This window comes from Mandrillus leucophaeus, unplaced genomic scaffold (genome assembly GCF_000951045.1).
Source record: "Mandrillus leucophaeus isolate KB7577 unplaced genomic scaffold, Mleu.le_1.0 Scaffold159, whole genome shotgun sequence".
NCBI classification, from domain to species: Eukaryota; Metazoa; Chordata; class Mammalia; order Primates; family Cercopithecidae; genus Mandrillus; species Mandrillus leucophaeus.
Genome location: NW_012101576.1, coordinates 3,556,879 through 3,568,665, shown reverse-complemented (window position 1 = coordinate 3,568,665; position 11,787 = coordinate 3,556,879). Strand labels below are relative to the sequence as shown.

The 11,787-nt window shown below is 47.5% G+C and overlaps 1 protein-coding gene across 5 annotated transcripts; it reads left to right on the top strand.

Annotated features, from left to right (window-relative positions):
• The first annotated feature begins 5,780 nt into the window (after nt 1-5,780).
• Nucleotides 5,781-9,482, top strand: MIR205HG (MIR205 host gene). 5 transcript variants are annotated; one of them, XR_001005585.1, is made up of 4 exons: nt 5,781-6,380; nt 7,394-7,445; nt 8,713-8,795; nt 9,177-9,236. XR_001005585.1 is itself a non-coding variant. In XM_011975839.1 (4 exons), exons 2-4 carry the CDS (start codon nt 6,270-6,272, stop codon nt 9,278-9,280), a joined length of 267 nt encoding a protein of 88 aa, XP_011831229.1. In that variant the 5' UTR covers nt 5,782-6,060; nt 6,153-6,269; the 3' UTR covers nt 9,281-9,482. The 5 variants fall into 5 exon arrangements, 3 of the variants coding, with proteins under 3 accessions (XP_011831229.1, XP_011831227.1, XP_011831226.1); XM_011975839.1 differs by lacking the exon at nt 8,713-8,795 and having other exon boundaries at nt 5,782-6,060; nt 6,153-6,380; nt 9,177-9,482; XM_011975837.1 differs by lacking the exon at nt 8,713-8,795 and having other exon boundaries at nt 5,782-6,380; nt 9,177-9,482.
• Nucleotides 9,483-11,787: the final 2,305 nt, after the last annotated feature.

Here is an 11,787-nt window from a genome sequence, read left to right as displayed (position 1 = left end):
TACTATCCCACAGAAGTCCCCACATCAAATTCTCTCCTTTCTCCAGTTGGCACATTTCCTCTAACATTTTATAGTTCAACTAGGTGTCACCTCCTCCATGAAGCCGTCCTGATCTATAGGGCTCCTCTCTATAGGGCTCCTCCCTCTGGGCTCCTGCAGAGCGTCTCGTGGGGCAGGGGGGATGACTATTGCACTTGCCCCTTCCTATTGCAGCACCTGTCACCAGCTGCCTCCCTCCTCACACCCACTGGAAAATCTGGAAAGTCTTTGTGTCCGGGGGCAGAGACTTAGTTTTCTATTATGTCCAGCACCTGGTAGAATACCTGGCACATAATAAGCACTCAATAAATATTAGGTGAAGATGCAAATTAACAAATGCTACCTGTTTCTCTTCTGCAGTAGCCACAGGCTGTAATTTTCCAAATGTTCCTAATCTAATTCCCCAAATCATGACAGCCACGAGTTAAGGACTAAAGGTGCAAACTACCCCCAGTTCAGTGCTTCTGGATCTCCCTCTTGGGTGTTTAATAACATGAACTGTTTTGACTTATCAAAGCTTCTTCTATTAAGAATTCTCCCCCAATCAACCCCTCCGCTTTCCTAAGATGGTACTCTGATGTTAATTTAGAAAAATTAGAACCCAGACAAGCATTTTCAGTGGAGACAGAAGTCCCCTGATCCCAGAAGGCTTGCAGGCAGGTTGGAGAAATTGTTGTGGTGCTTTATAGGCGCTGATAAATGCAAGGAATGGCCAGAGTGGCAGAGCTAAAGATAAAATGACTGCTTTCAAGTGCTACAATGTCCCCTGGGCTCCCTTTTCTGTCTTCAGCAGGGGGAGGAGAAGGTAGGCCCGGGGTTTTTTTTCTCACTTGAAGGACTAGGTTAGGCCTCAGTGAGGGGGAGGGGCGGGGGAGGGACGGGGCCAGGGAGAGGGGAATGTAAACGGCAGGCTTCAACCTGCATCACTCTCTCTACACTCTCCAGAGAAGAAGCCCATCTCAGAAAATGAAAACGAGGGACCTCCAGCCCCACCCCAGAAATAAAGCAGGGGGCAGTACACTGTCAGATCTGTCAGATCCCCTAGAGCAAATAAACATCAAGGGATAACTCCTGAAGATCTGGGATAGGTACTGATCCACTTTGGCATCTAGGGGAACCAGGAGAGTGAAGGGGAGGAGTATGAAACCCAGACCTCAAGTCTCCTCAACATCAGAGGCTCAGACCTCCCATTCAGGCCTGTCTTCATTTTCACCCGCCAACAAATGGTTTTTGAGCACCTATTGTGTGCTAGGTACTAGGAATATCAGGCTTTCTTTTCTTTTAAGAAGCTTACAGTCTAGTGAACAAGAAAAACAAAATCTCAGTAGCTACAATACAATGTGCTACAGTGGTATACACAGATCACAGATGTTATGTGCACGGTCGGGGTGTGGCTTCAGGAAACAGCCAATCTGCAGAGACCTGGCTAAAGATCACCACACCAAACAGCTTCTGGCTGGACAACTCTTACACTGAGTGAATCAATGGAAGAAATGCAATGAAGTGGGAGCAGAGGTGCATTCAAGGTGGGAGGAAGGGGCCTGAGTTTGCTTTATTAACTTGGGTTTAGGCCTTTGGCCCCACCTGTTCAGATTGGTGTTCTGTACTACCTGGGCGTGTGCATGGTCTGGGGGTAGGAAGTGATAAGCTGCCTGGTCCTTCCGCTTACACCTTGGGTGTACATTTTGCCTCGTTCAAACTATATTGTCTCCAGAATCATCAGTTTCTGCTGTTGTTGTTGCCTGCCTGTCTGTGTCCTCTGTGCTCACTTTTTTTTCTCTTTCAGGTTTGTATTGACCCCTCTTAAAATGTGGAGCCCACAAATGAATGTAATAACCAGGTATAATATGATCAGTGCAAAGTAGAGTAAACTGTTGTCTCCCATCTCCCTTGTTTTCTGTTTCATATTTCTAATAATGCAACCAAAGAAAGAATGTGCTCTTTTGGTAGCCATATCACACCACTGAGTCCCACGAAACTTACCATCAGCTCACACCCTAAGGTTTTTTTCTTTTTCTTGAGGTGGAATCTCACTCTGTCACCCAGGCTAGAGTACAGTGGTGTGATCTCCCTCAGCCTCCTGAATAGCTGGGATTACAGGCACCCACCACCACACCCAGCTAATTTTTTGTATTTTAAGTAGAGATGGGGTTTCACCATCTTGGCCAGACTGGTGCAGAACTCCTGACCTCATGATCCACCCACCTCGACCTCCCAAAGTGCTGGGATTACAGGCGTGAGCCACCACGCCTGGCCGGTTTTTTTTCTATTTATGCTGCCATCAAATCACATCTCCCCCTACTCTACATTTATGTAGACCCTGACCAGTGGCTGAAAGAGTAGCATGCATGCTTCCCAATTCTGGATCCTAACCAAGAAATGTCTCAGGGTGAGGTCCTCCCAGCTCCCCAGTACATGGAACAAAGTTGTAAACCTGGATCAGAAGAAGGCTGGTGATGAAGTTCCAGTATACAGGCACTCCAAGGGCCATCCCCATTACGGTCATGGACCCTGAGGTCCGCAGCAGCCTCCTGGGAACACACTGCTTCCCTGAATCACACTGTCCTTACTGTTTCACCCCAAGAGTCCAGCCCACTCCAAATATTGTGCAGTGGAACCTAGGTAGCTCATCTTTTGGTGTTCCTCCCCTATAGAAATAACCGTGGTTGATTCAACAGACCTTTATCAAAGACCTCAGGCACAGTGCTAGGCATGGAGGGAAGTTGCAAAGTTAGATGAGCTTATAACCAGAATTTAGTCAGAGACACCCATACCTAACTCTAATGCCAACCACATGTTCAACCACTTTGGAGAATTTCAGATCTTTTATCTTTTTCTTCAAAAACTGAATATGTGGCAGTTAGATATGGGACTGGAAATTTGAGCAGAGAGAACGGCAGAGTCTTTCCAGGACCCAGAAATGCATGTGAGGACCAAGAACTTCTAACAGTAGAGGAACTCTGGCTGGGGTAGTCGAGGGGGAGGAGAAATGAGGATCAAGGGGGCATACAGTGCATGAAAACAAAAGGTGAGGCCCACGATCAGCCAAAGTAAGTAAACCACGGTTACCATGGCTGCTCTTCAGTGGAGATGGGAGGAAGCCCTGTATCCTCCCCTTCCAACCACACTACCCTACTCCACTCCCCATCTCCTGTACCCCAGACACACTCAGGCAAACACAGCATCACCCTGGATGACTCTGGGGAATGCTTCTCAGAGACATGGAACTAGAGACCTAGGGGAAGGGGGGCCTCAAGGCTTTTGCCTCACAAGCTGACTCTGGAACAAAGAGCCAGGCTGAAGGGCTGGGAGAAGAAACTTCCAGCAGAGCCACCCAGATTTGCTTCCCCCACCCTCTAGACCTTCCACACCAACCAGTGTCCAGTTAGTCCACAGAGCATCTTCCTGGGCTGTGGTGACTGAAATTGAAGGGAAGACAAAAAATATAATAATAATTTTCGGCAGGTTATCTTTCTTTACTGTATTAGATGGATACAGAATCAATAAATCTATAGGCTTATCCCATTTTTCTGAACAAATTTAGAGGTCAAAGATGAGCCCTGGAAGGGACAGAATTTCACCAGCAGGACTATTGATATGGTCTGCCCTAGGCACTCCTCCTAACCCTCCTCTCCCCTACATTTTGGGGGCAGTCGTATTCCTCATCAGACAGTTGCTCTGCCTCCAGTCCTAGATGGCTTCTGAGAAACAGTTCTGGTCCATTCATTCCATGTCTCGAGACTTCCGGAGCTTCCTGACCTGTGAATGAAATCCACAGGCCCATCACAAGATGGCTGCGCTCTCCAGTCCCTGGCACCCCAGGCTGCTCTGATGTGTGAGAGCTCCTTCCTCAAGGCTTGAATTTACGCGGGTCTTCATCACACTCAGCCCGCCATCATTTTTTCAGATTCAGTTCCAACACGTCACTCTCTCCGTAGAGCCTTCCCTGAATCTCACAGACAAATGCGGCAGTTCCCTTTGTGGGGGAATATTCATCATGTTTTTCCGCATTGGCCTATGTTTATGACTCTTCTTGCAGATGTCCATCTAGGCTGGGAGCTCCTAGAGGGTAAACGCAGCTTCTCACACACCTGGTACAGAGTCGATGCTCATGGAATGATGCGCGAGGGGGAGAGTGAGTGAGTGAATGAATGAATGAATGAATGATATGCTGGAAGAAAGGGAGAGTGGGAGCAGGAACAGGTCAGAAGGGGGCCCAGAGTGTTCAGCACACAGTGTGGGTGTGTCACTGTGGCCAGGAACATTTCACTTCTCTGCCTGCAATACTTTTTGGAAAATGGGAGAGCTGAGGCTCAGTGTAGGCAAACTGGGTCCAGTCAGCCGGGAAGCCATGAGCTCCACGGTTTAGGGGAGGAGTCCCGTGCTTAAGTAAGCTATCACATGGAAGATCTCCCTGCCCTCCTCCTATTGGTCTGTATTGGTATTTCTCCTTCACCAGTGGAGGCTTTTCTTCCCCCAGGAAGAATCCAGAATAGTTCAGACAAGTGTCAGGTCCACCAGAACCGGAAAGCAACATGTAGGGTTTGTTGTAAAGGGCTTTTAAATAGGGTTGGGGAGATCCAGGTAGGTTAGAATCTTGACTCTGCACTGACTGTGTGAACTCAAGACAGAAATTCACCTTTCAAAACCTCTGTTCCCCAGTCTATGCGGTAAGAAGTTTAGATTAGTTGATTTCTAGGGAGATTTTGAGCAGGCATGATTCAATTCCCTGAAGGGCTGTGGGACAGGACTGCACTACGAGGTCCTATAGATTGTATTCTTCAGTTCCTCTCCTTCCGCTGGAGAATAGAGGAATCTGCTTTCGCTGCACACTAAGAGATTTACCTGGAGAACAAATGGAAAGCAGGCCAGGATCCCGGGTGAAATGTGGCACATTTGAGGAGACTTCAACTTCCCTTGCCCTCCAGGTGTGCACTTGGAAGGGGGAACGAGGGAGGGTGAAGCCAGCAAGGTGGGTGGAGAGATAGGGGAGGGGCAGGAGGCGGACCCCAAGTTGCGCATGGGAGGGGGTGGGGTAAAATAATCAAGTTTATAGACCGCCCTCTTTAAAGTTACTAATAAGCTTGCCTTATCTTTCCTTAACTTCTCCTCACAGTGTGGTCTTTTCCCCACCCCCAGACGTGAACGGGAAGCAGGTCACAAAGCCTTTCGGATTATAAAAGAAACACTTGCTTCTCACAAGGACAGCAGCAGATTAACTGTACTAAATGCCAGGATAAGCCTCTGGCTGGGCCTCGACTGTGACCCTCCGGCCTCTTTCTACAGCGCTGCCTGGATGGACTGGCCTATCTCTGCTGGATTCCCAAAGTGCATTGTGTAGAGATAGCAACTCAGGTCAGGCTAAAAGCTGAAGCAAGCGCGCGAGCGCGCGCACACACACACACACAGCCTCCTTGGGACAAGATAAAATCTTAGCGCATTCCCCTCTCCCCGATTAGGTCTCTGGGAGGCCGAAGTGTTCAGGTGCAAGGTTCAGATAACCCGCAGTGTCTCTCCAACTCTAGGATGACAAAGACCTCATTTCCCTTTTCTGGTGTTCACGGAACAATGAGAAAGTACGGGTAGCCTGCAGAAAGACCTCTCCATTCGTGGCCCCCCAGGGGTGTGGGTTCTGAGAGGTGGGACCAGCTGCCAGGCCCTTTCTCCATTGGTTGAGCTCAGCAGGTAACCTGAAGCTTTGCTGAGAGGTGCATAAATAAAGAGTGAAACTAGTACCACCTCCTTGAAAAGGGCTGAGTCCCTCTTGCTCACCCTTGACTTGGAAAAACCAGTTTCTCTTTTATTGTCTGTTGCTAATCTCTGTTCTAAAAATTCAGCTCAATTCTCAACTATACTCCAAACTCTGTCCTTCCCAGCTACCTTTACTCCCTCTCCTTCAATTCCGCTTTCCTCTGCTTTTTTTTTTTTTTTTTTTTTTTTTTTTTGAAAGGGTCTCACTTTGTCACCCAGGCTGGAGTGCAGTGGTGCAATCTTGGGCTCACTGCAGCGTCAACCTCCCAGGTTCAAGCGATTCTCCTGCCTCAGCCCCTCAAGTAGCTGGGACTACAGGCGCACACCATCACGCCTGACTAATTTTTTGTGTTGTTTTGTAGAGGCGGGGTTTCACCATGTTGCCCAGACTGTTCTTGAATTCCTGAGCTTAAGCAATCCACCTGCCTCGGCCTCCCAAAGTGTTGGGATTACAGGCATGAGCCACTGCATCCAGCCTCATGTTCTTTTTCATTAAAGAGAGAAATCAACTATTCAGGACCGGCCCCCACCTTTCCTCAGGAGCCATTTCTGTTCTGCACAGGCCTGCTGAACTGGGTGCTTTATATGGGGTAAGTGTTTCTCATTTTTTGTTCCCTGTCCTCAAGCCTTAAGGGCAAAAGAAACATCCAAGACTTGAAATTTCTTTTCTTCTTCTCATCTGCATGGCTCTAGCCATCTCTTTGTTCTGCATTATCTTACGACAAAAAAAATTCTTATTTTGAAGCAAACTCAAAGCTGGGTCCTGATATCTCAAGGCACAGGTACTCGTACTTAAAGGTGAGTCTGAAACCTGTGGATTTGGGAAGCTTTGGAAAAACAAAGCTGAGTGGCTAGATCAGGGGCTCATTGGGCAGGAAGAGGAGACTGGAAAATGCCATATTCACTGCAAGTCAATTATCAACTTCCTCCAAGGCTAAAATAGCTGAACCTGCTGCATTTTAAACCAATCCTCAGCCACCTTTGTGTTTTCTCAAGGATTTCCAGGGATCCCAGGCAGTAAATCCTGCTGATAATGGGAATTGGTGTGATAAGGTAGGTGCTGAGCAGTTTAAGCACCAAGATTGTAGCTCTGTCTGGTTTTGTGGAGATTTACTCAACTAGAAGAACAGAGATTTGGCTAGTTTTTCAGTCCTGGGTTGCAGGGTGCAACTGTACTGGAAAATTTAGGACCTGGTTTCATTCTTTGAGTCTCATGTTCAAGTTGGTTTTAATGTTATGAAGACACTTGGGATGTAATCCTGAGGGCAGCTGGGGGGAAGACAGTGGTCACTGAATGAACTTACCCTATAGTGAGCCCATATACGGTTTGTTCTCTGATCATGCATGTGCTTGGCTATAGACCCATGTAACCATGGTGAAGGCCACTGGGGGATTTAGTTGGTGAAGGCATAGTGGCCAGAAGAATCTTGAACCCGGAGTCCAGAGCAGGTCAAGTCTCCTGATACAGGTTCTGACTCAAGGATTTTTGTCTCTGCCTGTAGCAGCTACAGGTCTACAGCTGGAGAGTGGAGAGTGATAAGGGAATAACTCACTTTTTCGGGGCTCTCTGACATTAATGCCACCTCCCATTTGCTTTTTGCAGACATTGTCATCTCTCAAGTACCCATCTTGGAGGGTACGGACCCCACATGAGGGTGAGGCTCTCTGCACACTCCAGAGTGAGGACTTGAATAATCTAGTAGACTGTACGTGTTGGGAAGGGAAGAGCGGGGTGCCAAGGTTCTGGAGGGAAAAGAATTGACTGACCCTTTGGCTCTTGGAGTTAAGCAGAAATCTAAAGAGAAGGCAAAGAATCTTGCCTTCCCGGCATCATTTCCTCCCACCATCCTGGGTCATCATTTATTTATCACAGCCAACAGACTGGCCTTTTTCTTCCCTTTGACTGGGAATGGGTCAAAGGCAGTGCAGGAGGAGTATCTAGTCCAGATAATTCACAAGCAGGGTGCATTTTCCTCTCATTATTGAGAACTGTGAGTGTTTATCAAGAAGGCAGAGTGGGAGAAGATGAACCAGTCTTCTTCCCCTCAGTACCCAGATCTCTGCCTCCCAGCAAGTCCCGTGTTCACCCTGGCAAAGAGTCTTTACATTCAGGCCAAGGAGAGTGTGACTCCTTCTCAGCACTAGCTAGAAACCTCAAGCCCTTGCTTAAGGGCCTTTTTCAGAGAGACCCAATGCCCAGAAGGCTAGATACATGGGGAGGAGCCACATACGAGATACTGCCTCCCTGATTCGGGTCAGAACAAGCCCCAGGAAGAAAGTATTTCAAACAACAAGGTACATCTGCCCCAACACATCCAGACTGCATGTTGGTGCTGAGAACAGCCTTTTATGGGGCTTGCACTGAGCTATGGGCATGTCTGAACACAACAAGGAAGAGACCAGGGCAGTAACTGCACGCAATTGGGTTGATGGGCATTTCTTTTAAGAGAGGACAGAAAACTCTTAGATACTTTGCATCCTTCCTATTTGACTCAGTCTATGAAAGGTAGGTTAGCTTTCTTTCTTCCTCCCTAAATCCTCCATCCTCATGCCCAACAAAGAAATAGTTGAATCATTTTCCAGGCACATTTGGGGGAGGATGTGGGACCATTGCAGGCTGTCCTTCCTAGACAAGTCTCTAGGATTGAGAACAAGGAGTCTTACCCTCCTCTGTCCACCCACCCCCATGAATGGGCCTAGCTCCAGCTGGGAGTTGTGGTTTTTCCTGAGTTCCTCACCTACCTCTTCTGGATTTCACACTGGCAAATGGGGCTGCAAAGTGCTCTTCGTGCTCTTTGGACAGTACCTTGTGGAGAGGAATGCCCGTGTCCCTGCATTCCACGGCCTTGGTAAGCAAGCTCAGAGTAGCTGAATTTTTCTAAAGCAATTGCAGAACACCTGCCTTTTCTCTGTTTCCTCTAGAAAGGACCAACCACACCGAGCTCAGTTATGGCACACACAGTGGGACCTAGACAAAGGGAGAGGGTGACCAGCATCCCAACTAGGTAAACACAGAGGAGGTTCCACATGGACTTATCTGGGTGGCTGCTTTGAAAATTAGAAACAGTCAAGAGTCCCTGGCCCCACAGACTCATCTCCCCAACTCAGCACTGTCTATCTGTGCAGCAGGTGCAAGGACGTGTTGATGAACTAGCTCTCTGCAGCCTCCTTGGAGAATGTGATCCTTGGGGAGGGGTAGGAGTATTCAGGTCCTCGACATCTCCCAAGTGTGTGATTCCAGGATGCCAAAGGCCTTTGGCCAGGTAATGCAGTGTCCACAGGCTGGGGTTGACATGTGTCCCCTCCCTCTGAGAAAAAGATCCTCAGGCAATCCATGTGCTTCTCTTGTCCTTCATTCCACCGGAGTCTGTCTCATACCCAACCAGATTTCAGTGGAGTGAAGTTCAGGAGGCATGGAGCTGACGACGATGAGGCCTCGGCAGTCAAAGCAGCAGCAGCAGCAGCAGCAGCAAGAGTAACTCTGACTTAGGAACAGAGACAGCCAGAGAGAAATGTGATCAGTGAAGGAGACATCTGGAGTGCACGTGCTTCTTCAGAGGGACTGGTGATGGGCAGATTGGAAAAAGCACCACAGATGGGAACCACTTAATCTTTCTTTTCTAACATTGATGCTATGAAAATTTGCATTTTCTGTAACTTGTAAAAATTAAAAGTTGCTTGTCTACTGAAAAGCCTCTCTACCTCTATGTTTTATACCTTCGGATGCCACATACCGTTGGATGCCAACTCCCGGCCTTCTAAGCCACCTCCTCTTTAGGCTAAAACTGAGACATGAGCTTGAAGAATTGACACTGGCTTCCTCTCTCTTGGGGGTCCCCAGGCAGGTGACTGGGACACTATTTGCAATCAGCAAGGAACCCTGCTGCCCTTAGACTCCCCACAGAGGGAGCAGAACCTGCAGAATGGGGTAAAAAAAAAACTGTATTAAAGATTTTTTAAATCCATTTATATTGCAATAAAATAAATGTAAATAAGATTTAAGTGAAGGCAGATTGCAGATATTTCCGATGCTATACAAGATATATCTCATAGTATGGGTGTAAATTCTGCAAAGGTTAATGCAATTAAACATATTTGACACATAAAAATGTCAGATCCAACATTAATCATTCACCAATTGTAATTGCCTTTCTATGGGTCTCTTCTCCCCAAGACATATGCTTAAAACACCAGGCTTAGTAGAAATCTGGGAAGAAAAAAACAAATAATACCTCTCAGCTGTCAGGGTCTATGATTTGCTTTGATAGATTTAGCACTGATTTCATTCTCTTTACAATTCAGTGTGATTGTGCGTGCGTGTGTGTGTGTGTGTTACTCCATGTTTCTCCTTTAAGGAAGGAGAAGGTATGGAACAAGAGAAAGTTCCTAAGTCCAAAGGAAGTCCAACCCAGTTATGAAGGGAATGCCATCCACAAGTCTTTTTTATCATTGGCCCCTCCCTCAAGAAAAGGGGTCTCCTTTAAGGAGCCAGTCTGGCTATATCGGCAGACCTGAACAAAGCCTGGCCCTGACAAGTCTTCAGAAAAACCGGTTTTCACCTCCAGAATGTGCCCCAGGCAGCAAAATGCAACAGCTCTCCTTGGCTTTTCTTTTTTTCCTGTTTTTTTCTTTTTTTCTTTTTTTTTTTGAGACAGAGTCTCCCTATGTCGCCCAGGCTGGAGTGCAGTGGTGAGATCTTGGCTCACTGCAAGTTCTGCCTCCCGGGGTCAAGTGATTCTCCTGCCTCAACCTCCCAAGTAGCTGGGACTACAGGTGCCCATCACCACGCCTGGCTAATATTTTGTGTTTTTAGTAGAGACGGGGTTTCACCATGTTAGCTAGGAAGGTCTCGATCTCCTGACCTCGTGATCCGCCCGCCTCGGCCTCCCAAAGTGCTGGGATTACAGGCGTGAGAGCCACCGCCCCCGGCGGCTGAGTGGTGTTTTTCTTAGGAGTTCACTCTAAAGGAGATTTCAGCTTCGCAGATGGATACCTGTCACTTGAATGGCCAGGTCCTGTCCCCTAGCCAGTGACCTCTGAGGGGGATGGGTCTCCTCACCTTCCTCCAACCCTTCCCTGACCTGAGGGTCCCAGATTGCCAGCAGGAACTAAAAGCAATAAACCTTTCTCGAAAATATTTTTCTGTGTCAAGTTAATACAGATTTAAAACCTAGTTTCTGTTACCCCCACCCCTTCATTCCAAGACCCATACACAACAAAGGATGAAGAAGCCAAGCCACAGGTGTTTTTTAAAAACATGTTTACTCATAAAAATTACGTAGTAAATCCAACTGTGGGGTACTGTTTGTCCAGCAGACTCCTAGTTAACTAGCAAACACCTCCCATTCAAGGATCTGAAGCAAGCCCAAAGATCAGAACAAAAAGCACACGACAGACACAACGTGGCATTTTTATTTGCAGCTTGGTTTGAGTCCTATGACCTGGAATCTTTTTAAAGGAGATAAGTGCTTGTGTGTTTATGTGCCACCTAGCCCAGGTGGAGGCAGGAACCAAAATGGCCAACAATGGTGACCAGAGGATAGATTATCAAACACTAGCCAGGGCACAATGCTGTGACTACAAAAGGTTCTACCTGATGTGCTGCTGGGTCCCCCCAAAGTCCCATGCAAATGCTATCTTCACAAGAGAGGCACAGGGCTTGGTGTTTGTGGCACCGAGGTCTGAACTGCCCACTTCCTCCCACCAATGCAGCACAGATTGCGTATTCCCTCTTGCAGAAAAAGAAAGCCCCAAGCCTGGCCTGGAGCAGCTTGCCAGGGAAGCCAGTGTGTGCCGAGAGCTGGAGCGAGCTGCTCATCCATCTTCTGTGTCCAACCCCTACTCTTTTATGTCTCATGTCTTCATTGCAAAGCATGGCTTGCCAAAAACACAACACAGAGAAAATGGTTTCATCAAAATTCCCTTGCAACAACAGCAACAACAAAATAATATTACCCTGCTTTCATTATTCACGATCTTTTATTGAGGCAAGAGACA

Bases quoted from the DNA above. Each gene is read 5' to 3' on its own strand.
- MIR205HG (XM_011975836.1), top strand. From the start codon at position 6,270: ATGTTCTTTTTCATTAAAGAGAGAAATCAACTATTCAGGACCGGCCCC. The intron at 6,381-7,393 runs GTAAGTGTTTCT...TGCTTTTTGCAG, and splicing joins AACTGGGTGCTTTATATGGG to ACATTGTCATCTCTCAAGTA. The intron at 7,470-9,176 runs GTGAGGACTTGA...ATACCCAACCAG, and splicing joins GGCTCTCTGCACACTCCAGA to ATTTCAGTGGAGTGAAGTTC.